Source organism: Fistularia commersonii, chromosome 2 (genome assembly GCF_037954325.1).
Source record: "Fistularia commersonii isolate RoL2024-O1a breed Wild chromosome 2, RoL_Fcom_v1.0, whole genome shotgun sequence".
Classification (NCBI taxonomy): Eukaryota; Metazoa; Chordata; class Actinopteri; order Syngnathiformes; family Fistulariidae; genus Fistularia; species Fistularia commersonii.
In genome coordinates, this window is record NC_141285.1 from 16,944,737 (window position 1) to 16,969,125 (window position 24,389).

Sequence of the window (24,389 nt, forward strand, 5' to 3'; positions counted from 1 at the left end):
AATGTTCGTTCCAAAGACGATTGCTCTACCTCCTGTACCATGCCGCCCCAAACTGATGTATGTTACATGGTGAATCTTATATGTTACATGTATGTTACATGGTTATTGTACTCAATATTTTGCCTCTCATAGCTCCCTGTGTCATAAGAAATCACTCACCTAATTTCAACAATACCACTGTAGCTTTAATATAGGTAGGCTATGCAATTAGGTAATAAAATATGCTTTTAAGTCTTACCAAATTACTGCAGTCATGATATCCTGTTTAATTTTATAATGGTTATTTATGACCTGCTTAAAGTTCAGGAATTACTTGAGATTAGAGTGTATTCAGTGACATTGGCACATTAGACAGCAGGCCAGGAACGGACAGATGATTAGGGGAACACACGTAGTCACAGTTGACAGTCAAATAGGCAAACTGACAGGCAGAAAATTGCATGTGGACAGATTGGCCAAAGTAGGCAGTCATGGATGATGCAGATGTTCTCATGTTTGTCATTTGGATCTCCCCCTGTCACCTCCAAGACAGAGCTCTCCGAGTCTTATCTTTGTCACGGCCGCCTGGTTTGGCCTCTGGGAGATCGTAAAGACTGACTCAGTCCCTCTGGGATGACGCACACCTAATGGATCGGAACTTGCAACATCACAGTGATCCAACTGCATCCAAAACCCACTTTCATTGCCAGAACCTTAAAGCTTTCCAAAACCAAAATTAGGGACAGAGGCTATTACCCAGATTACTGCAGAAGGACATCAGCAAAATGTTGTAATGATTGTTCTTTTAGCTGATGTGTCACTATCGCTTTTAATTGCACGATGGGCATATGATTCGCTTGGTTCTATAGCACATGTCTCGTTGAAAATGTTTATGAAATTACATGTAAATAAGAAAGGTCCTGTGCTGCCTTGCAAGAAAAGAAAGTAATCGGGATACCAAACGATTTTGGACTGTTAATAAATCATCATATGTCCCCGACCACCCTGTTTATTTCCTGTAACATTTGATAATCTGAGAGGCATGCAGTACAAAAAAAGTGGCCTAATTGTCAAATAGTTGCTAATAAACAAACAAGCAAACAAAACAAAACATTTTCTTTCTGGGTCTTGAAGCATGGCACTCCTGTGTACCGAGGTTGAAAATTATCCATTAAAAAGCTGATTTGATCTGAAAAACAAACGGTTTCCTTTTCGCTTTGAAAAGGGTTAAAATACTAATTCCAGTTGTCTGGTTGTTTCTACATCAGGAGCCAGAGAAATACAAGCGGTCACTTTTACATCTCCACCCCCAGACTCTGAGACTCTAATTAACCTACTGCATGTATTTGAATGGTGAGAGGAAACTGGAGAACATGGGCAAAACCCACGCAAGCAAGGAGAGACCATGCAAATTCCAATCAGTGGGGTATCGGTCCGTCTGGAATTAACCCAGAAACCACCTTGTTAAGAGACAAAAGGGCTAACTAAGAGGATGAGACCCATGAGATGAAATTATGGTCATTTCTGTGCCTTATCAAATCTATAGGAGTAGAGAAAATTGACACTGCAGAAACAGATAATAAAAAGGGGATAAAGCTGATTATGAAATGGTCAAATGGTACAAAGTATAATATGTGTGCAGCAAGTTGCTCAACGGATCTGGGTGGAATAATCAAGGTTCTTTGTTATGCTCTGTATATATAAATTTACAACAGTAACATTCTTGGTGATTGACTAGATCCTTATTTCAGGAGCTTTTCAGAACTCAGATCTTTAAAGGATATTGTAAATCGTTAATAAATAGATTACTAAAATAAACTGAAATTTGTAATGTACTTTGCGATTTAGGCTGAGGGAGTGCGAATCTATACTGGATTGCCTTCAAATGAGTCGACTTACAGAATGTTAAAAAGCTACAAGCATTTGATATTTAGTTAATCCTCCAGTGGTTTGATATTTCCCAGGATATCTTTTCAAATCTTTTCAAATAAGAGATTGATGTAGCAGCAAATCAAATTAAAGGTTACCCCTGCAGCTTCTCAATGATAGTATTTTTGACAAGAGGTAGAAACAAATGAAAGATTTAGCATGAGCCAACACAACATAACACAACACTAAATGATTAATAAAATTGATTAAATAGACATAAGTTGGTCCAACTTTCCAAAACTGCCCCAGACAAAGTTGCACTGTCATTTTGTGATCAGTGCTTCAAAGACTCAAAGACTCAATGTAACTTTGATTTTGCTTAGTACCCTGATAGGTCTCCTTACTGTCTATGAATATGTAATGCCTTTGCTATAAAAAAAAAACCCTGCAGTTTGTAAGCAGGATAACAGTATGGCTACAAACTTGCCTGTTGCGCACTAAAACATTCACAGTTATTTTATAAAATGATGGCAGAATGCTCTTTGTGTGAGGCATGTGAATAACAGTCATAGGGAGGTGTTTTAAACCCAATGAAATATCCACACACCCACTTAGAGGTTTGAAAGACAAAGGGAGGGAGAAATAATCCCATGTATAACTCAAAGACAAGTGATAAAATGACCTTGATGTATCTGCTGTAAGAAATAAGACTCCCTCTCAGCTTCATAGGTGCTGTTCTCTTACTCAGTTTGTCCTCAAAACTCCCTGTGGTGGGTAAAGCTTTACAAGAATTTCCCGTTGGGAACTGATAAGTTTTACATTGTTAACATTCAGCATTTTCATGTTGGAGGCCTTGTGTGCTGAATGTCAATAGCTCTGTTGAGCAGCATTAACTCCTTCTCACTCTGGCTCACCATCTAGGCCCATATATCAGCAGGTCTGAGTCACAGGGAAAGAGAGAGAGAGGAAGAAAGATAGCAATGTGGGAGTGAAAGAATCAGTGGATACGGGGTTTGACTGTTTCCTTACCTCTGCTTCATCGGGTAAATCATTTATTATTGCAGCAGCATCTGCGAAGGGTGAGATATGAGATATAAATCTTACCCGAAAGACTGCAGTACCCACTGTCACATGTAGTATGTTGACGAAAAAGCTCTTCCACCCTACAACGTAGTCTCGGAAATCGACTGATTTAATATCAGCTCTCTGTCTTATGTCAAAAGCTTTATACTTTTAACTGTTGTGACTATTTTGTGACAGATTTTGATGGCAGGTTTGTTCAAAATATGCTATTGTCACCCGAGTCATGTTTGCTCTGCTAATTGCTTATCAGTGGAGTCAGCAGAGTTGGGACCATCTGCTAAGCCAGGTTTCAGATCCGTTTACCCCCGCTGGGATTCAGTTTCCTAGGATGGGACATCCACGCAGTGTCCCTAAAATGCATCACCTCCACCAGTCCTGCTGCCCATAGTTTCCATGAGATCATTCAGGGATATTCACAGGTGATGTAAGAGGCGCAAGAAAGAAGACACTGGCTGATGAAATCACATTTTTGAATTGAACTTAAAGTTAATAATGTTTAATATATATCTACAGTATATGCAATATGTGTGAATAATTTCTAATTTGTATAACTATTTAACATGCTCTGCATGATCACCATTTAAAATAAAAATCACCTGCTGGACTTGAATAATGGTCTGTAAACAAATATCTGTAAACAAATGAATGCTACAATAGAAATTATGAGTAGTGGCATACAATACAATACATATTTGAGGGAAAAACAAAGACTGTAGGGGTGAATGAGCCATCTGTTCAGGTGAGATAGCAGGTTAATTTAATTTAAAATCATCCTAAATTTTTGGCTTTGCTGTGCAATCATAACAAGAAAAAAACCTACAACTCATCCGGAGTGCGCATATGCGTGTGTGCGTGCATGCATTCACTGTATGCAACTATGAGCAGGTGTTTATTATGCAACTGTTTAGAGCCGCATGGCATATGACAGACAAAATTGAAAATCTTCAACAAATTAAATCAACAAAAGAGCAAAAATATTCTTGTCGCTGGGTATCATTATTTCTTCCAGTCAGCTTTAACTGGTTGTTCTTTGCATTCTATGGAAATTGTCCTCCTTGATGCCCGATCAGAACATACAGGACTGTCTCAGAAAATTAGAATATTGTGATAAAGGTCTTTATCTTCTGTAATGCAATTACAAAAACAAAAATGTCATACACTCTGGATTCATTACTAATCAACTGAAATATTGCAAGCCTTTTATTATTTTAATATTGCTGATTATGGCTTACATTTTAAGAAAGCTCAAAAATCTAATCTCAAAATATTAGAATATCATGAAAAAGTCATTCTTGTTTTTTTAATTGCATTACAGAAGATAAAGACCTTTATCACAATATTCTAATTTTCTGAGACCTGAGTCCTGTAGCACTTTTTTTCCCCAAGCTCCTGTGCAGTTCTGTAAATATGAGTAAGAGTTTATACCTTTAAAAGCTGAAAATTATGGACCTTCTTTGCATTTCTGCTGTAGACAAAGTCACCCCTCCTCATCATGGATGAGTCACATTTGCTATGCCAAACCCATATTAATGGATGGCTCATTTTTGTCTGATTCATGTCCATGATTTTATGCAAGTTTTTTTTCAATGTATGTAACATTTATTTTGTCAGTTGGGTTTTTTGGGGGGTTTTGTAACTGTCATTTCAGGAGCCATGGGAAAGTGCTAATTAAACTAGTTTCGAGGCTCGGCTGTGCCCTCTGACCAAAATTGCATCAGTATTGACTTCAAAGCTGCAGTCCTTCAAAAGAAGTTACAAAAGCTGTATTACTTCCTTCTTTCCTCTTCTTGTCTCCTCTCCTCTTGCTGAACATATTTACGTGCAGAAACTACCCAAAAACAAATTTGCACTGCGTTGTCTTAACAATGGCATGATAATGCAGTTTTCGAGTCTTCAATTAAGTACGTTCATTTAAAATAAATCTAACTGACAAATTGACTATGAGGTAAAACTAAGATAGAGCCCTGTATTATGGTTTGGTGAAACAATGTAAGAATTAAACTTTAGGACAGAGAGGCATAACCGTTATATCATCCTTGAAGGTCTAATGTGGACACTGAGGGCTGAGCGATGCCCTTGTTTTATTACCTTGTTGGAGCAAAATGTTTCTCTGCGGAACATATGATCTACTGCAATTTCATAACGGTTGCGAGTTGGATTGTAGGTGGAAGCACATATGACAAAGACACACTGTCAGAAAGGTCATAAATGGTATTTATATAATGACACTGAACCGATTATGCAATGAGACATAGGTTGTGGCTTTTACCTTGACATCCATTAGAATCTTATAGCTCTAAAATGCATTTTCAGTCATGTTGGACTTTGAATAGGAAGCTGAGGGTTTTGTTTGCAAAAATGGAGACATGGGTTGTAACCTTCAGTCTTGAAGAAAATAACGTCTTTCCTGGAAGCTGGTGCCCAAAGTTTATTGTCACAAGGGTGATGGATATTGAATATTACCACATATATCAGCACGACCAACTGATTAGTCACTCGGAAAAGGTCAGTGCTGCGACTAATGGACAGTGACACGACAATGGTTTTTTGTCTTCTTAACAGGAGTCATGACGAACCAAACTGGGTTTAAAATCTCTTTTTTAAAAAGAATCCATTCCTTGTTCATTCTAGAATAATAAGCAAAGCTTTTTAACATCCTTTTTTCAACATGTAGTGGATCATATCTTCCACTTTCTGCTTTACTTGGAGAATCTTTTCGAAAGGAAGCTATTAATTATCCATTGAAAGAATGCCTGAATGGCTTCAGTAGAATTAATAATATATACCCCCAAAGATGAAGGAACAGAAGCCATTAGCAAATAATTATTTTATTTCTTCGCGCTACCATATCTAAAAACAAAGACCATATTCAGCGCCTCTGTTTCCGCCATTTCAAGTGTAGGCTGACTTCTGTAGCTTCAGCAGTGGATTTCTCTGGTGAAAGAAAAAAAACATTTATTATGATAACCTTTTCCCCCTTTTGGTGGGTGAAAGTTTGCAGTAAGTTGCTTGAAGGTCAATTATTGTAGCTGTCAGACATCTATCTACCATATTGACTGAGGTGGACAACTACGTGTTGGACTTGATCTGATATGGCACAGAGCAAATATAGGAAGGAGATTTTGTTTCTCTCCACTTTATACGTACCCAATAAAAATGACAACAGAATACTAATAGAGTTTTTACCGCCTGCAGTTCCTTGTCACATCTATAACCTTGCTGCGAGTGAGTATTCTACCTTATCAGGATCTGCAATATTGTTAGAGTGCAGAAGTAGGCTTTGACGCGGATGATAAACTTCTCATTAACCTTCAGGAAATTAAACGAAACCTTGATTTAATTAGATAAAGATCGTGTCACCGCTTTCTCTCCTCTGAGATGAAACGTATGTGCTTGGAGGGTTTAGGAGTTATATGAGGGGGATGCTTAGGAAAGGCAGGACAAAGACAGATATTTCAAAGTTATTTTGTTTTAGTTTAGGAGTTTAGTTTCAATCTATTTGCAACACTCAGATTGAAACCCGAGTTTGAATTGTACATTTGGCAAGAATCCCCACAGTTCTGGCTGCAAAGCCAAGTATGGCACCTCTTTGGAATAGGATTAAAAAGATTCTGCAATACATTTTGGAAGGAAAGTAATTGCTCTCAATGCATTTTAATAGAAATGGCATTGGTTTGATAGTTAAGATTTCATTAACTATGTCAGGAATTATGTATGCTTTGATTAAAGCAAGGTAATGGGACTGTGGTGGCAGTAACAGAGCCTAGAGAACAAATTTGTGACCCAACTATATTATAACCTGCAAACCAAATAGAATGAAGCCAGTTGAAGACAAATTTTCTACTCCCTTAATGGTTTCTTGATCTGCATAATGTGGATAGTTATGTGTGATTGTATAGAAAGTTGTACCGGTGACAGTAATGTCAAGAGGTTGTGGTGTAGTCATTGCGGAAAATATATTTGAGAGAAAATAAATAGTCAGAGAGAAATCCCATCAAACTAAAATAAGTGTGAATATTGTGTTGGAGAAGATTAGGGTCAGCCAATAGTAAGTGACCACCTGATTCCATTAGGTGTTTGTAAAAAAAAAAAAATTCTGCTTCCTATTTTTACAGCTAAACTCATAACCAAACTTCTAGCTAAACTGCTGGACCCCCATTAGCTCAGCAATATACACTGAAAGACAAAAGGAGAAGCAACAGCTCTCAGAGTTGCAGCTTTTGAAAAACGTCAATTTTCTCACCTTGTCTGTGGTTCCTCATTATCTACAAAGGAAAGCTGATATTGTTGTTCAAAGAATAGCTGTGACTCAGCTGGCAATGTGCTCATCCTCATGCTTTCTGAGGTGCCACACTGTTGTAGCTCATTGGGCTTTAACACACTACATTTGAAGATCCAATGAGAGGTCAAGTACCGTTCTTAAACCCATTTCATTGTATTAGAGGTTTTTGTGGGGGATGATAACTAATTGGCTACCACAATAATATGGCTTAGTTTGGGTAAGAGTGTGAAATTAAGAGTGTGGATTACTTCTTTGACCCTCTATCCTTTCAGGTGGAGCATTTCCTTCAAAAACAACACTACTTCTTTTTCTAATCAAACAATATTTTCCAAAGTTTCTTTTTTGCATGGTTTGGTTCAGTTTGGCTTACAAAAGCAGGTAAGCTTTCTGTAAAGGTGAAGGTGATTGAGAGGAGGTCTTAATGCATAACAGGTATTTTCTTTTTGTTAAGGCTAACTGGTATTTTTGAAGGACAAGACCCTCTGACAGTGTGAAATGAAGAATATCCCAGTTTTGTGAAATATTTGCGTTCTGTTGAGGTGCAAACAGGTCTACTGTGTCTGAATTTTTTTTTAACCTTTTGAATGGTTTTTGTAGTTTTCTGAATTTCAATCAATTCTCATTTCATGTCTTTTAGCTTTTTTCTGACAGGCTGTATTTATTTTTCTTACTCTTCTTCATTTGAGTTTTCTGACCTACCGGCACAGATTGGCTCTTTGAGTATTTTCTGACCAGTGATGTGTCATCACCAGATATCTATATCTTTTCAAAGACTAATGCATTTTCGTATACAATGCATCACATCCAGAAACAAAATACATCGTTTAAGCTCCTAAAAAGGTGTGCTGAATTTTGGAATGTAAAATGTAAAGACTTGAAAAGTGGGCTGTTTCAAGTGGCACTCTAGAATTGTTAAAAAAACACTGTTGAAAGAACCAGTTTGCTTGATGCTGAGGAAAATGTTGTTCCAATGCAGCACTGTTGTCATCAAAAGCCATTGTAATGACAATGGCTTTTTATGCCATTTCAAATTTAGCTCCTGGCTTTCTAAGACATTCCGATAAATGCCAGCCTTAATACGTTTGTTCAATATTTCAGTCTGGAAGGTGCGGTTGGTATGGTGGTCAAGATAATTCCATGTCAAGATACTGACAAAGGTGGCTCTTGTTTTTTAGCTGAGGAGGAAACAGCACATACGCTTATACCAAATACACAATAAACATAGAGGTTCTAATATACTTTATCCTTATACCTCATAGTTTGTTTTCTGTTTAATGTTTAATTTGCACCATATTATTATTAATATTGTTAATTTCATGATTATGAGAAACGTCTTCTCGATTCCTCTGTATGTCCGGTACATGCAGACAAAAGCTGACTTTGACTAATACAATGTCGTTACAAAAGCAAATGTCATGGAATGCTCAGCCTTTTGCCAAATATTGAAAATATTGAAGGGTTAATTCAGTGTGAAAGTCAGTTATTTGTGTCACGAGCAGAACTCGTAAATTGTGAAGAATTGTGTAGAATGCTAGTACAGCAAAATAAATTAAAGTCCTGTTACTGTTACCTGTTACTTCTTCAGTATTTGAGCAGAGTAAAGATGAGAGATTGGAGATCCTTTTGTTTTATATTTCATTTCACTGTTTTCCAAATAGAGCATGTATGCAAAATGGATGTTATATAAACTCTTAATATTTCTAAACCCACGTCCCATACCTGATGACATTGTTGAGCAATTCTTTTTGTTTTATACAAGAACAGCATTTAATGGCTGCTTGGTGCAGAAATTACATGGTTGATGGGTTGAAAAAGTATACCTCCTGTCAACAGCACTTAACAGGCTGGTCACATGCATCATCTCATTTCTTGGTGCTGATTTAATCCCAGTGGGAGACCTCCATCTTGTCTCACAGACACTCACGCACATACTCCAACACACAGAAAGGTTAAAGTCATGGAAAGGTCTAAGACATATGCACATTATATATGCACATTTACACACAAAGGGGCGAAAACACGTGCACAAACCTGCACACGCTGTGGCATTTAGGCACTTGCTGTGCCTTAGAGGACATGCTGTAATATTCTCCATCCCTCCACTCCTCATTCTTTTCAGCTCACTCATTCCTTCACTGCCACAAGCCATTTTCTGCCACCTCTTTATGCTTCTCATGTGCCACAGGGGGCTTTCTAATATTCTCTCCTCCCTCCATTTACCTCCATCTTTTTTATCTTCTACATCTTGTCCTCTCTGCTTCTCTCCCTTTCTCTTGTCCTTCTGGAATAATCTCTCGCTCAAGGTCACAGTCACACAGGTTTTCTCTGAGGGATGCTTATGATGCTGTAGAAGAAATCCGACCTACCCTTCTAGTATCTGGTGCAAACTGTACACTTTGCAGTGTCCACTGCTGTGAGAATGACTTTCCGCAGTCACACATTTCTGAGTGTGCTTGAGTAGAAAAATCTACTTCAACATCCTATTTCAGTTCCCTAATTATGCAACAGAGAAACTTTTTCAGGAGACTTTTCAGGCAGTTTGTGCTGTCTACCTAAAACACAATTCCATATGCCTCCTTTTCAGTTCTCACTGACAGATGCTGATTTTATCAGCTGTCATCCTGTCCGGACCTGAGAGCTCCCCTCTCAACTACCAATCACAGTGTCTGTTGCCGTGGTACAGCTCTATGTGCACAGCTGTGTAATGGAAGCCAACAGGGTTAAATGAAGTCAGTTTACGGGGTGCACCCATAATAGTTACCTTTTGATTTATGAGATTGCTTCTCATATCATGGACTGGACAACAGAGGGCCAGTAAGCTGGATTTGTTTCGGTGAAATAAGGCACAGCTTCCTCTCCTAAAATCATAATATATTTGCCTCTTGAATTATCTTTGTGTACATGATGTACTGACCAGCATGCACAAGGGTTTGGCTGCCAACCTGGACAAAAAGTCATGTTCTCAGTTCTAGTAGGAGAATGTACTCACTCAGCTGGGAAATTTTGATGGGGATGCCGAAAATTGTAAGTAATACAAGCTCTTGTTTTCAGACTTGACTTTAGTGCCTTTGTCTTTCATGCTTTTTTTTCTTTATTGGCAACAGGATGTTTTTTTTTAACAAGGACAGTCAAAAAATATTTAATGGCATCTCTTTACCATTAACTGGAAATATTTGATGTGCTTTTTCGATGACACATTGGCAAAAATCCAATTCAGAATCTCTTAATGACCGAAATTTATCGATTCCCTATGTTTTTCTTTCAATACATATTTGATGTTTGCCAGGAAGGTGGGGAAAAATCGGTATATCGGTATTTGGATTTGTAACCCCACAACAGCTTATACTAGGATTTTCAGACATCTTGAAAGCATGTCTTTCAGAGTGATTCCTTGCCCATCCCATTGGCAGCTTGGTATGCGATTTCCCAAGGACATACTACAGGGATTAGATCACCTTAGGGCAGTGGTTCTTAAACTTGTTGGATGTACTGAACCCCACCAGTTTCATATGCGTATTCACCGAACCATTCTTTTTTGGAAAAATAAAACATTATTTTTTCAAATTCAAGACATACGTATATGCTTTACTGGTGCACAAAATGAACCATGCATCAACATCACTGTGTTCAAAGAACAAAACCAGCAAAATGGGATTTTCACACAAAAACAGAAACATAATGATGAATAGGAAGGAATAAGGAAGTATTCTCTTATATTTGCTGGTGCCAGACTCCACTTACTCAACTTGGCATGACAAATCGTGCAGTTAGGGTGCTGACTCCCATCATGTTCTGCTATATATGTGAATCCATATTCTACATTTTCATCCAACCACTCTCTTCTTTTGCTCGACATCATTAGTATAAAGGGATTAAAATATTAAAAAAAGAAATCACACGACATACCATCACAGCAGGACAAATTGACGACTGAGCGTGCCAAAATCCCTGCAGCACAGATAGGCCAAGCTAGGTAGCGTGATTACCTGCAGCCAGTGATAGCCAAGCGGGGCATGTCATCATGAATTATATGAGTCAGGTGTATGTCTTGACCTCCGCCGAACACCTAAAATTCACTCATCGAACCCCTGGGGTTCAATCGAACCCAGGTTAAGAGCCACGACCTTAGGGTCGCTGAGAGCTAGAGTGTGACATTCATCATCTGTTAGGCCTGGATGGATGTTTTGGAAAAGTCCTCATTAGAACAGTGTTTTTTTATGCTGAATATAAGATATCTAACTAACATTGATAGTGATAAATTTATTTGCCCAGTTGTCCACCATTTATGTTATGTCAATTTTTGGCAAAATGGAAAAATATTTTAGAATATCTAGAAAGTTTGATTCATTATTTTTCTTTAATGTGTCATGTGTTTCATGTCACATGTTAATTTTCCAAATCACAATTTCTACAACTGGAACACATTAGAGTGCTGTGCCGGTTTTTCAGGCACTCTTTGTGTTTTTCATCCTCACCTTATTCTAATAAATCTAATATATGCTATGTGTTTTTCATATTTGATGCATACCCCGTTAAATACATTTTGAACCATGAGGTGCTGTCATAAAAAGACAACAACTAACAAATAGAAAAAAATCCTTGGGTTGTATGATGTGTGTAGAGTTGTTGAGAATGATATGTATGAGCGTCTTTCCACTCATCCTCTTTACAATAGACACATTTGACCTTGGAGGGTAAGAGGGACCAGTGGGAGATGAGAAAACGAGACTGCATGAATGAGGGATAATAGCGAAGGAGCACTGTATTCCATTTTGCATCACATTTTTTTTTTCTCCTCAAATCAACATTAAAACATGAATGCATTCTACTACTGTAAAATAAAATCACACATCGGGTCATCTGGCTGTGTATCTAAGTGCCGGTGATTTCAGATAACCATAGTTTGGCAATTATCTTCCTCATTTAATACCTTTTTTTAGCTTTTGGTCACTCTTCTTCATGAAGCAACTGAAATTAAATGGGTGTCTGCTGTGCTCATGATGACCACAACCCAGACACACAAGCACAAAGTACATTCCTCATCCTACTCGTATCCTCCCTGTCAGTATCCCCTGTGCCTTTGTGTCTGTGTGTGTAATAATTTATGAATAACATATGTGAAGGGTAAAATTACCCCTGGGTGGCTCATGGTGTTTCACAATGATATTCATTCATTTAATTTCAATTGTAAGTCTCTCTTAAAAAGTTTGTGTTTGTTTTCATGTAATTGCAGGTGCATGCAGGAGGCATGCTGTTCAGTGCAGTTTTTTTCTTTTCTAGATAGCATTGTCATTGATAGTTTAATATGATTATAATTTGTTTGATTATTTTAACTTGGTGTCTATTCTTTCTTTTAAAATTTCTGTGTGTTGTTACATATTGGTATTACACAATCAACGTGTTATTCAAAATCCAGATGGATAGAATGTTTTAATCCTGAAAACCAGTATTCTAATTATATTTGCATTGCTGATTGTTAGGAGGACAAAACAAGCCTTTTTAGGAGACCATCGTTGGTTTTGGGAAACAGCCTCTAACATTTATGTATGACTGATAAATTGAATGACTGCTTTGGAATGGACCAATTAATTGATGATCTAAAGAATCTTAGGCACTATTTTGTATAGCCTTCCATCCTTGCCATCCGGCAAAGTATCCCCATTTTTCCTCAAGTATTAAACTGTCAAATTGGACGATAAAAGATGATGAAGATTGACCTTTTATCTTTATTTGAATTATATATATTAAGTCTTTTCCTTGTAAAATCCGTTCCCCAGCTGATATTCATCTGCATTCACTGAGCCTCAGTTTATGTTCATGATTTGCACACAAATGTTCCACAGTGTTGTACATAAATCAGCTTAGCCCTCAATATTTCATGATTCATGTAAAACCAGTAGACATGCTACGTTTTGAATTGGTATTCTTGCAATACACCCGTGCAGTCAGATGGAGGGAATCAAAAGTGCAAGTTGAGTTATACAGTGTGTGACTGGAATGCAGAGTGTTTTTCCAACAAAATGTCAAATCATACCTACATCTAGTCGGCTGTCGTGAACTTCCTATGTTTGAGGGTTGAGAGGAAAGATTGGATCAATGTTGGTGCTGATATATGGATGTATACCATCTAAATTTAATGGGGGGGTTGTTTGTTGTTAATCCCTCGAGAAAGTCTTGCTGCTGACCTTTTTCCGATGACGTGCTTCTGTTTCCTTTTGTGTTCAGCTTTGTACAGACACCAGACTGATAAGGTTGGAGTAAAATAGGAAAAGCAGAATGAAAACATGTTTGCTCTTCAGTTCAAACAATGTGCAATTTTCTTTAGAGTGGTAACACTAGAATGACATCAGTCTCATTTTTGATGAGCTGAATTGGAAATCTGTCTTGGTTGTGAATGAATATTCACTTCAAATTGTTTGAAGCATGTTGTGTATGTTTAGGGATTAATGACAATGAGTAATGAAACCACAAACCGCTTTTTCAGAAGCTTTCCTTGGCTGCGTGCCGCTGAAATTTGGCTGAGACATCAATCGGACAGCTCCCCTTTCCGCCAAACTGGAATACACTTCTGATGGCCATTTTTCCTTCCCGCTGAGTCTTTTTACTTATGTGATTATGAACCCATTGATATTTGCATAACATATTCCACTTCAATATTTTTAGAAAGAGAAATATTGTAATTCAGATCTCCCTGATATCACAGTTAACCACATTGCCTCACAGGATATTTATTTTTCAGTCTTTCATGTCGACCTCTGGAGTTCCGCAACAGTAGCATGCAAATAAGATTACATTGGGACCGACTCATTAGCCTCAAGCTTTGTATTTCAACAATGTTTTTCAGAGGTGTGTTTTCTATAATTTAAAAACTAAATAGCATGATATGCAGCAATAATATTTTAATACCTTTCAGTATGGACCAAATGGCTGAGACAAGTGAAAGTGGAAGAAATGAAAGAAAAAGACAACAGCCGTGAGCACATCACAGGATTAAAGGCTGAATTGGCCAATCACAAATAAAATAAAATGGGGATGTTATTGTAAAGAGGGATTAGAAAAAGAGAACAATGCGAGACAAATAAATAAATATAATAAGGGACCATATGAACAGCAATGGAATTAATACACAGTGGAATTAGTGCAGAGCTCCAGAAAATGACCCATATAAGTTGGATAGAATAGAATAGAATAGCCTTGGATAGAATAGAATAGAATAGAATAGCCTTTTATTGTCTTTGCATTTTAAAAACACAAAGATATTAGATTGCTGTTCCATGGTATAGGAAAAAAAAAACAAAGGGTGAAGGTAAAATGCAACAATATGTTACACAATATAATAATAAATGTAACATCTTTCTGGACCTGGTTTCTGTTTTTAAGTTGTAACCACTATAGATGCCTTTAGCTCTTATTTTGAAGGCGTAACGGAGAGCGGAAGTGTGGTATGTGTGGTTGCTGGGAGAAAGTATGAAGGAAAGTGGATAATAAAGAAGAGATGAGAACGTTACCCGAGAGAAACTGTAGTCTCTGCGTTGTTATTTTGTAATTGTACGCAGTATGGGCTGCTTTCGCAACCCCTCTGTTACATAAATAACATATAGTAAGCGATACAATAAAATGAGATGTGCAACTGGAGCAGTCAGTAATACTCTTGTACACAGAGGTTCTTGTAAACATGCTAAGATGAGGTATCTTGCACTTGTCGACGACATGCTTGATTAAGGATGTAGATATCAATAAAAACAATAAATAATACACTTCCAGTATTGCACTTGAATGATCTTGGGAACTTGCCAACAAATCTGACGAACTGGGAGCCTTCGTCGACAGCCAGCATGTCTACAGGGATTGTAGCATGCTGTGCTTCACAGAGACCTGGCTACAGGTTAACAAACCCAACAGTGCCATTGATATTCCCGGCTTCACGCTGATGGGCGTGGACCGGGGGAGGCAGGGAGGCAAGAAGAGCTCCTCAAGAAGAGGTTTTGCCCCCTACCTTAACAAGAAGTGGCGCATCCCCAATAATATCACTGTGAAGGTCTCTGTGTGCCCCCCGATGTGGAGCTCATGGTGGTATAACTTCACACCTACTACCTCTGTTCACTCCATCCGGGTGCTTGTTTATGTTCCTACGTCTACGGTTGCAGCTAGCGCTGCGTGATCCTGGTCAGCAGGGACTTCGAGAGGGAATAAAACCCTGGATATCCTGTATGATAACATGAGGGATGCATGCAACTCTTCCTCTCTCAACCCTCTGGGCAACTTGGACCATAACCTGGTATTCCTGGGCACTGCCTACACTCCGATGGTGAAGCGGCAGGTGGCCATCACCAGGTCTGTGAAGATCTGGTCCAAAGCCACAGAGGAGGCATTGCAGGAGTGCTTGCATGTCACTGATATGGTGGGATCACCGACCTTGATGGCCTCTTTCTTTACATAACAGATGACATCAAATTCTGCGAGTACAACATAGTCTTTTGTTTTAACAACAACAGACCATGGATTAACAAGGACATCAAAGGCCTTCTTAAAAGGAAGCAGATAGCCTTCATGGCAAAGGACCACCAGACTCTCAGGGCTGTCCAGATGGAGCAGAGGAGGAAACTGAAGGAGGCAAAACTCGACTATAAGGAGAAGGTTGCGTCCAATATGGAGCAGAGCAAAACAGGAGCGGTTTGGAGGGAGGTGAGGAAAAACCATGCTGTGGTAAAACTATGCCTGGAACCAAAGGTGGCCCTGAATTTGCTGTGGAGCTAAACCTTTTCTTCAATAGGTTTGACACCCAAGTGAGCTCTGGGCTCCCATCCCCCTCCTCTCCACCCCCTCTCACCTCTGCTGTTTGCTCTGCCCCCCTCCTATCAACACCTTGCCTCTCCTCCATCCCCCTCCTCCTGCCCAACAGCAGCAGCGAATAAGGACAGCCCCCCCCACTCCCCCGCCCCTCCCCCTATCTGCAGCTGTCACGGACACCCCCCCTCCTCCACCGTACCGTCCCATCCCCCCAAGCACAGACATGGTCACTACTAGACCTGCCCCCCCGCCAACCAGGAACTTCCACACACAGCCCCCCAATCCCCCTTCTCCTGGACCAGCATCAGCTTCCCCTTCACCCGCCTCCCTATCTCCTCAAACCCAGATGCAACCACTACCTGCCCCACCTCCCCCTGCCCACCTGCAGCGGCTATGGACGCCACCCTTCACCACACGATTTCATCCCCCCAAGCACAGACATGGTCACCCCACGCCTGCCCTCCCCCTGCCCTTCCACAGACAACCCCCCCAGCCCTCTATTACATCCATGGAAACATTAACAAACACTGCTACAATACTGACACAGAGACTCCCCTCCACCCTCTCCCCAACCACTGCCTCACCCTCACCTCCAGCCAGGTGCAGAGGGAGTTCACCGGGTTTAGGCAGAGCAAAGCCAGTGGGCCAGATAACATCAGCCCCAGGGTCCTCAAGGTGTGTCCTGGGCAGCTTGCTGGGGTCTTCCAGCACCTTTTCAACTTCTCTCTGAGGTTGCTGAAGACCTCCTTCGTTGTCCCAGTACCCAAGAAAGGAAGTCCAAATGCTCTCAATCACTACATGCAGGTGGCACTAACATAACATGTCATGAAGTTGTTCGAGAGGCTTGTGCTCCAGCATGGCTATCTCGTCCGGCTATCTGCTTCCCTGGACCTTCTGCAGTTTGCGTACAGGCAGCACATGGGTGTGGAGGATGCAATGATCTTTACTCATAGGGCCCTATCTCACCTGAGAGTCACCTTCTTTGACTTCTCCAGTGCCTTCAACAGTTTTCAACCCGACCTCCTCAAGGAGAAGCTGGCAAGAATGCAACTTCACCCTGACATCACTGCCTGGATCCTGGACAACCTCACAGGATGACTGCAGTGTGTCAGGGTGGATGGCCTGGTTTCTGAGGCCGTGATGTGCAGCAGAGGAGTGCCCCAAGGTACTGTCCTGTCTCCATTCCTCTTAACCTTCTTAACAACAACAACAACAATATATCCTTGATTAATTTTGTTGCCGGCCACCAGTGCCAGGGGAGCAGTAAGGGGTTCAGTGTCTTGCTCAACAACACTGCAGGAGGAGCCAGGAATCGAACCAGGAATGTTTGGTTCCAAAGATGATTGCTCTACCTCCTGCGTTCTACGCTGCCCCTTCACCTCATCTCTGGTTCCTGCCAGATTTCTCTGACAACTCGTTGGATGTATCAGCGATGATGATGAAGAGGAGTAAAGAAGTCTGATTGCAGTTTTGTTGAGTGGAGCAACCACAAAAACCTCCTACTCACCATCGAGTTGAGTAGGAGGTTTAGTGAGGAAAGCCCGCTCGGGTGTGGGACTGAACCTGGACCATCTTCAATCAGTGGCAGTTGGGAGGGGGAAGGAAAAACTACAAACTGGGGGCTATCCTGGACAATCCTTCCCACCCCCTGCACGAAGAGCTACGGATGATGGGCAGCTCTTTCAGCCAACGGCTCATCTCACCCCAGTGCAGATCTGAATGCTTTAAATGCTCCTTTGCGCCCAAGGCCATCAGAGTGTATAACAGCAGTCTGGACAGCACACGACTCTGACTGACCTGAGGTGCATCTGTGTTACCACAACCTCACTACCTCATCCCATTCACTACCTCACTTGTCACTTGTCATTCACATGTCATGCCCTAACTCTGCTGTCTTTTTTTATCCTGGTTGGTCCCAGCCCATGCTCATCCTGCCTATTTTTGTTTATTTAATTTATCCTTGTCTTTGCTATTGTCACACTATTTTTATTGTCATTTAGTTTCGGTTGTCAGTTTTTCACACTTACTGTTCCATTCTGTTTTCCATTCTTATCCCTTATGTTGTTGTTCTCCCTGCTGTCTATTTATTTGTGGATGTCTTTGCTATTTTCTGTCTTCTAACTGTCTCTATTTATATTCTATTAATATTTATTTTTTGACACTATAATTATTACACTGCTGTGACAAAAGAATTTCCCCTATGGGGATCAATAAAGTTTATCTTATCTTAAAGAGTCTGGATGTGCGTGGTATGGTAGGTTGTGTGGGGATTTGTTTGTGGTGGTTGAGTGTGGTGATGGCTTTGGGAAAGAATCTGACTGACTCTGTTTGTGCGGCTTTTGTGTGTCATGTTGCGCTGGCTGGAGGGCAGCAGTTCAAACAGGTGGTTGCCTGGGTGGGAATTGTCCTTGTGTGTTTGTCGCTCTGCTAAGGTAGCGAGAGCTGGCATCGCCCTCTAGTCTGGGTAGAGAGCAGCCCAAGATCTTTTGGGTTGTGTTGATCACTCACTGCAGTGCTCTCGTGTCAGTCGCCGTGCATCCAGCATACCACACTATCACACAGTATGTCAGGATGCTCTTGATGGCTGCTGAGTAGAATGTCACAAGCTCCTTTTCAACCAGGTTGGTTTTCCTGAGCACCTCCAGGAAGTGGAATCACTGTTGGGCCATCTTCACCACTGCTGTTGTTTTGGCAGACCAGGAGAGGTCGTCCAAGATATGTACACCAAGGTATCTGAAAGAGTGAACTCTTTCTACACATTCCCAATTCAGTTGGAATGGGCTGGCGCCGCACCCCCTCTCATGAAGTTCAGGATGATGGCAGGGAGGATGATGGCAGGGAGGTATACATGTGCTTTGTGGCTCTGGAGAAGGCATTCGAATGTGTCCCACGGGCAATCCTGTTGGGGGTGCTCCGGGAGTATGGGTTTGCCGAACCCTGTTATATGGGCTGTTCGGTCCCTATATGATTGATGTCGAAGCTTGGTCTACATTCTAATTCAGACCCGTTTCTGGTGAGAGTTGGACTCTACCAGGGCTCCCCTTTGTCATGTTTCCGTTAATAACTTTTATGGACAGAATTTCTAGGTGGAGCTAGGGCGTTGTGGGGTTCCGGTTTGGTGGCTGCAGGATCGAGCCTCTGCTTTTTGCAGATGATGTGGTTCTGTTGGCTTCATCAGGCCATGGTCTCCAGCTCTCACCGGAGGGGTTCGCAGCCGAGTGTTAAGCGGCTGGGATGAGGATCAGCACTTGCAAATCTGAGACCATGGTCTTCAACTAGAAACGGGTGGAATACCCACTCTGGGTTGGGGGAAGAGATCCTGCCCCAAGTAGAGGAGTTCAAGTATCTTGGGGTTGTGTTCATGAGTGAGGGAAGGATGGAGCGGGAGATTGACAGGTGGTCTGCAGTAATGCGGACTCTGTATCGGTCTGTTGTGGTGAAGAGGGCGCTGAGCCAGAAGGCGAAGCTCTCAATTTACTGGTCGATCGTATGTTCCCACCCTCACCTATGGTCACAAGCTGTGGGTAGTGAACTAAAGAACGAGATCACGGATACAAGCAATCAAAATGAGTTTTACCTGAGGGTGACCGGACTCTCCCTTAGAGATAGGGTGTGAAGTTTGGTCGTTTGGGAAGAGCTTGGATTAGAGCCGCTGCTCTGGTGGCTCGGACATCTGGTCAGGATGCCTCGTCGACGCCTTCTGTGAGAGGTATTCTGGGCATGTCCATCTGGGAGGAGACCACAGGAAAGACCCAGAACATGCTGGAGAGACTATGTCTCACGGCTGGCCTGGGAATGCCTTGGGGTCCCCCAAGAGGAGCTGGACCATGTGGCAGCCTCACTCGTCAGGCTGCTGCTCCCGCAACTCGATTCTAGATAAGCAGGGGAAGATGGATGGATGGATATTTTATCAGATACCATATTCATACATTGTTAACTTATTGTGGAATAATTTCCATGTTACCTGAAAATAAATCATGAAAATAATGTTGAAGCAAAATTAGTCATTTTATTTTCATTCTTTTTGCCCAATTTATTGCTGTTAACTGTTGTTATTTTATTTGTTTGTATGACTTTTTAGCTATGGATACCAGGGGGTTCAGTGAGCCCTACAATTTCAATGCAGTGATTTATTTTTCATAGTGATGATATAGTATGTTTACCAGCTAAAAAAGCCAAGGTATCCAAAGCCCAGAGGTCAGTCTCAAACTGATTTGATAATGCTTTGGTTGTGAAAAAATAGATACCATACTTTACTGTTAAGGCTCACATTTTCTTGACCCCACCATCTACCTTGACATCCCCCCAATGTATCTCACTTCACCATTCCTGGAGATTCATATATATTACAGCCTTCGTTGTGACAAAACACCAACATTCCTTGAAATGACTGATATCACCATTTTACCTGTCAACACAATGATGAGGTGCCCAGCCCATTACAACACATACTTAGCTATCATGTAATGCTTTCCTGAAACTGATTTCCACATAATATGCTCTGAGAAGCTTTCTGGGGTAAGGGATTGTCCTCAGTGCTCTAGAAATTTCACCTTGTTTACTATGACTTTATGTACCGAGGAGACAGAGGCCCTTTGAATTACCACTCTCTTGACCTGAATAGTTGGCCTTAATGCAAAGCGATTATTCTGTATGTTGTCCGCCCACATCACCTGTCGAGGAAACTCAGCTATCTCCCTGTCACAAGCTGCACTTAACGGGTCAAGGAAGTCATCAGTCAGAATCCCTTGTGTGAAATTTTGGCTCAGTTTTATGGAACTTCATAATTCCACAGGCAAAGTGTTGTGAACTATCAAGACTGCCAAATCACACTGTCAGTCCGCACGTGTGTTTATACATATAAGATAGTGTTATGTGTTTAAAATTCTGCTGCTGTCATATGAGAGCTACTACCTTTAGCCCGATTGCAATGCTGGAACCTGAAACCCGCGCACATTTGAGTGCACACATGTATGCTCTGGCGTGGTGCTCTTACACTCGTAGTCTTCCAGTATACTTGATTAAGTGCACCTTGGAAAACATTTGACAGATTAAGCTTAACACTTCAAATATAGAAAGGAATACACCATGAAAACCTACACGGGTATTAAGGAGAAAACATAGACATCACCTCTAAGTGTTGTAGCTCCGACATGATGCTTATTGCAGTTTGGTTTGCAACATACATAAATCAATCAAGAATTCTCATCATGTGTAAGCCAGGAAGTAAATTATGACTGGAGCATTTGCAGTTGCTTAGCAATATTTACTACTTCACTTTGTTTTTTTAGTATCTCATATCCTAGTAGGCAGATGGATTGTCCATGCGCATTTATGATTCTTGTAGGTTTTCCCATTGATTGCAATTTACTATGAGACTTTAAACTGGTTGACTTTTTACAGTTTGGCTTTGAGGTTGATAGTTTGCTGCTGTACACGTTATATGGACAGGGTATAAGAGGAGAAGGAATGTCAGGGGGATGTGGTAAAGGGGTTTCACAGTTGAATAACTGGGTCAGTTTAAGATGATGATGCATCTTATCTCTGTAGCTCATCGCTAGGTGTTCTTTGTTCACTGCTTAGCTTTACAGCAACCAACAACTGACTACTTAATATTCTCTCTCATTGCCCCTTTTCCTTTCTGCCACCTCATGGTCATTCATCTTCAACTTAGAGTAGAGGAAAAAAAAAGTTTCAAGGAAATACGATATCAGTCATTATTATTGTATACTGCTGTGTGCATATATATACACACAAACTAATTGTTGATTTATGCTTCACCTGACTGATGCAAACATTCTTCAAGAGAGTGAGAAGGAGGGTGTAAAATACAGATATTAGATTGCTTTGATATATTGTGAATATATTCTGCATATTTGATATTAACAAATCAGGGCATGAATCTATTGCATCAAAAATTTGACATTGCCTGAATTGTTCTTTGTTATATCATTTATTATACATTGATTATATATGTGTGCGTGTGTGTGTGAGAGAGACTTGGTAGTCATTCTGACAAGTTCTATTAGTCAGGCTAATTTACAAATACTCCTCAGATTATTAATTAATCACAGATAAATGTTTCAAGTCAGAGCACATGGATCATTAGACCCTGTATTGCAAGCAGTGTGGATGTTGTTTTGGTTTCGGGTTCAATAGCACTGTAAAACTGTTTAATCACCTACTGGGCAACACTGAGAATGCATCATATTTAGAAAATGTACATGTTTTTTTTCTTTTCAAACCACAAATTCTGTAACATCCTGTGTCCTTCAGTCAACCCTTTATATTCTGTATCAGCCAAGATGAGTCTCCTTTATTTAAAGAGCCAGATGTTATCGTACTGTTTCAGCTTGAGTCATCCATCTCCTTTGTGCAGAGTGTCATTGATGTTAGTTTGTAAGGTTATTCCCTCTCTCTATAGCATTGTGGCCAAGATTGCCATCATCTCCTATTCAAGTGTAAAACCATTAAAAATGCAATAGAATTGGGGTGTTTACTTAATACCTCAAGCACAATGGAGCACATCAATTCAAAGGACCATCGCATGCATGTAATGAAGCTCCTATCATCAATAATGGACACCACAGCATACCAGAATATTGGGCTGTTATTGTTAGACGGCTCAATGGCTAACAGGAGGGCAGGAGAGGAACTAACATGCATAACTGTAATATCAGAAGTATGATGGTTGTGACATTAGTCGTGATAGTAGAACTATGCAGCAAGTGCAAAACATGTAGGTAACATGTAGAGGATGACTGCATATGCAGTGAAAATGTAGTATATATGCAACTCTTTAACATTTTATTTAAAAATTGTTTAATGATTTATAGAGAAATTAACATTTTCAGTAAAGCAACTGTGTTAATTTGGGGCATATATATTATTTCAATATTTTAGTACTGTTGGTTATTGCATTATAGTGCTGAAAGTTACTGAAATTAATTATCTCCACCCTTATCTCATAATACTTAGGTTGAGTAACTGTTGTTGTTTAAGATAAAGTATGAGCACATGTTAAGTGTTGTCTGCTCAAAGCATTCTGATGAAACTTTGTCATTGTTCTGCTGTTGTATTGTGTGTATGCTCTTTTCATCATATGATTACACCAGCTTGGCTTTAAAACTGATAGCATTCAATAGGAAGTAAATGCTGACATGTAGGCTGACATTCATTATTAGGTCATGCTCATTAAGGATGTGCACCATTCTGCAACCCTGGGAAGGAGAAATGGTTTAATTTCAGTTCTTGTTACAAATAGTGCTTATTGTGTCCATCCTGTGTCCCTGAATAAACACTTTGTTTTCCATAGTTTAAGTTACTAAACAGAGGTTTCATACTATTGTGCCTGTTACATCCCTAGACTTTTAATACTGGTCGTCATGTAATTCCCAGGTAATCGCCAGGGATTTGGGGAAAAATACATTCTCGGAGCACAGGACTTGACACTTTCTACTGAGGTTTATGCACTTAATAAATACACGCTATATTTCTGTAACTCATGCCTGCATACTTTCGTTCTCAACCTTTTGTTTGGTCTCACAGACCTCGACAGGAATTGAACAGCGCCGCTGTGAGAACCATATTTTCGAGTGAATTAATTATCTTCTTTTTATATTTTCAGGTGGTGTTAGTTTTTGCACTCAGCATCGGGGCCCTTGGGATATACTTTATAGATTCCTCTGAGTAAGTATTCATTTGATCACTTACATTTTCATGATTACTGGAAATTCCCCTAATATTCTACCACTACACTTGAAAAAATTATGAACATAACAAGCATTTGCCTTTATGTGCTGAATCTGAGTGACATGAGGACTTATATTTTTACAAATATCCGCACTTTGCATTCTCTTAGGAGCAAAAGACATATTCACACCCTCACAAGCACTCATATGCAGTGACACGCACACAGACAATCACACACATATGCGCACGCACATCCATACCCAGCATCTGTATCGGAAGATTTGTCAATGGGAGGCCTGTCAGTTTCCATGGCAACAGAGAGAGGGTGATACAGTATGTGTTGGAAATCTTGTTCTGTGTTGTAAGTCGGGGTGCGTATCGTCAGTTTATGCGTATCCAATGTTGGCAGTCACCCAGAAACAGATTGCGGTCTTGGCATCTTTCCGATAACCACTGCAGCCACTTTTGCACCATCCAGTCCCAAAGTATGCCTCTTAAGAGGTGAGTTTGTAATTTTCCAGAGAAATTAGTTATTCCCCCTTTTACGGGGTGTCTAAGTGTGTAAAATGGTCATGACAGTGTATGAATATGTCTTTTTTAAATCAATACATGTAGATTTAATGTATGATGTAAGAGTGTGTCGTAGCATACGGAGAAATGCTCAACTTTTTATTAACTATTGTCATACACATAC

At 40.3% G+C, this 24,389-nt stretch overlaps 1 protein-coding gene across 20 annotated transcripts in view; it reads left to right on the forward strand.

Annotated features, from left to right (window-relative positions):
• kcnma1a (potassium large conductance calcium-activated channel, subfamily M, alpha member 1a) overlaps positions 1-24,389 on the forward strand; it is a 145,153-nt gene that overhangs the window by 51,214 nt on the left and 69,550 nt on the right. For all 20 annotated transcript variants that reach the window (XM_086171029.1, XM_086171052.1, XM_086171098.1 and 17 more), the window contains exon 3: positions 23,631-23,692. In XM_086171029.1, the coding sequence (XP_086027155.1) occupies positions 23,631-23,692 (62 nt within the window). The remainder of the gene's footprint in view (positions 1-23,630; positions 23,693-24,389) is intronic.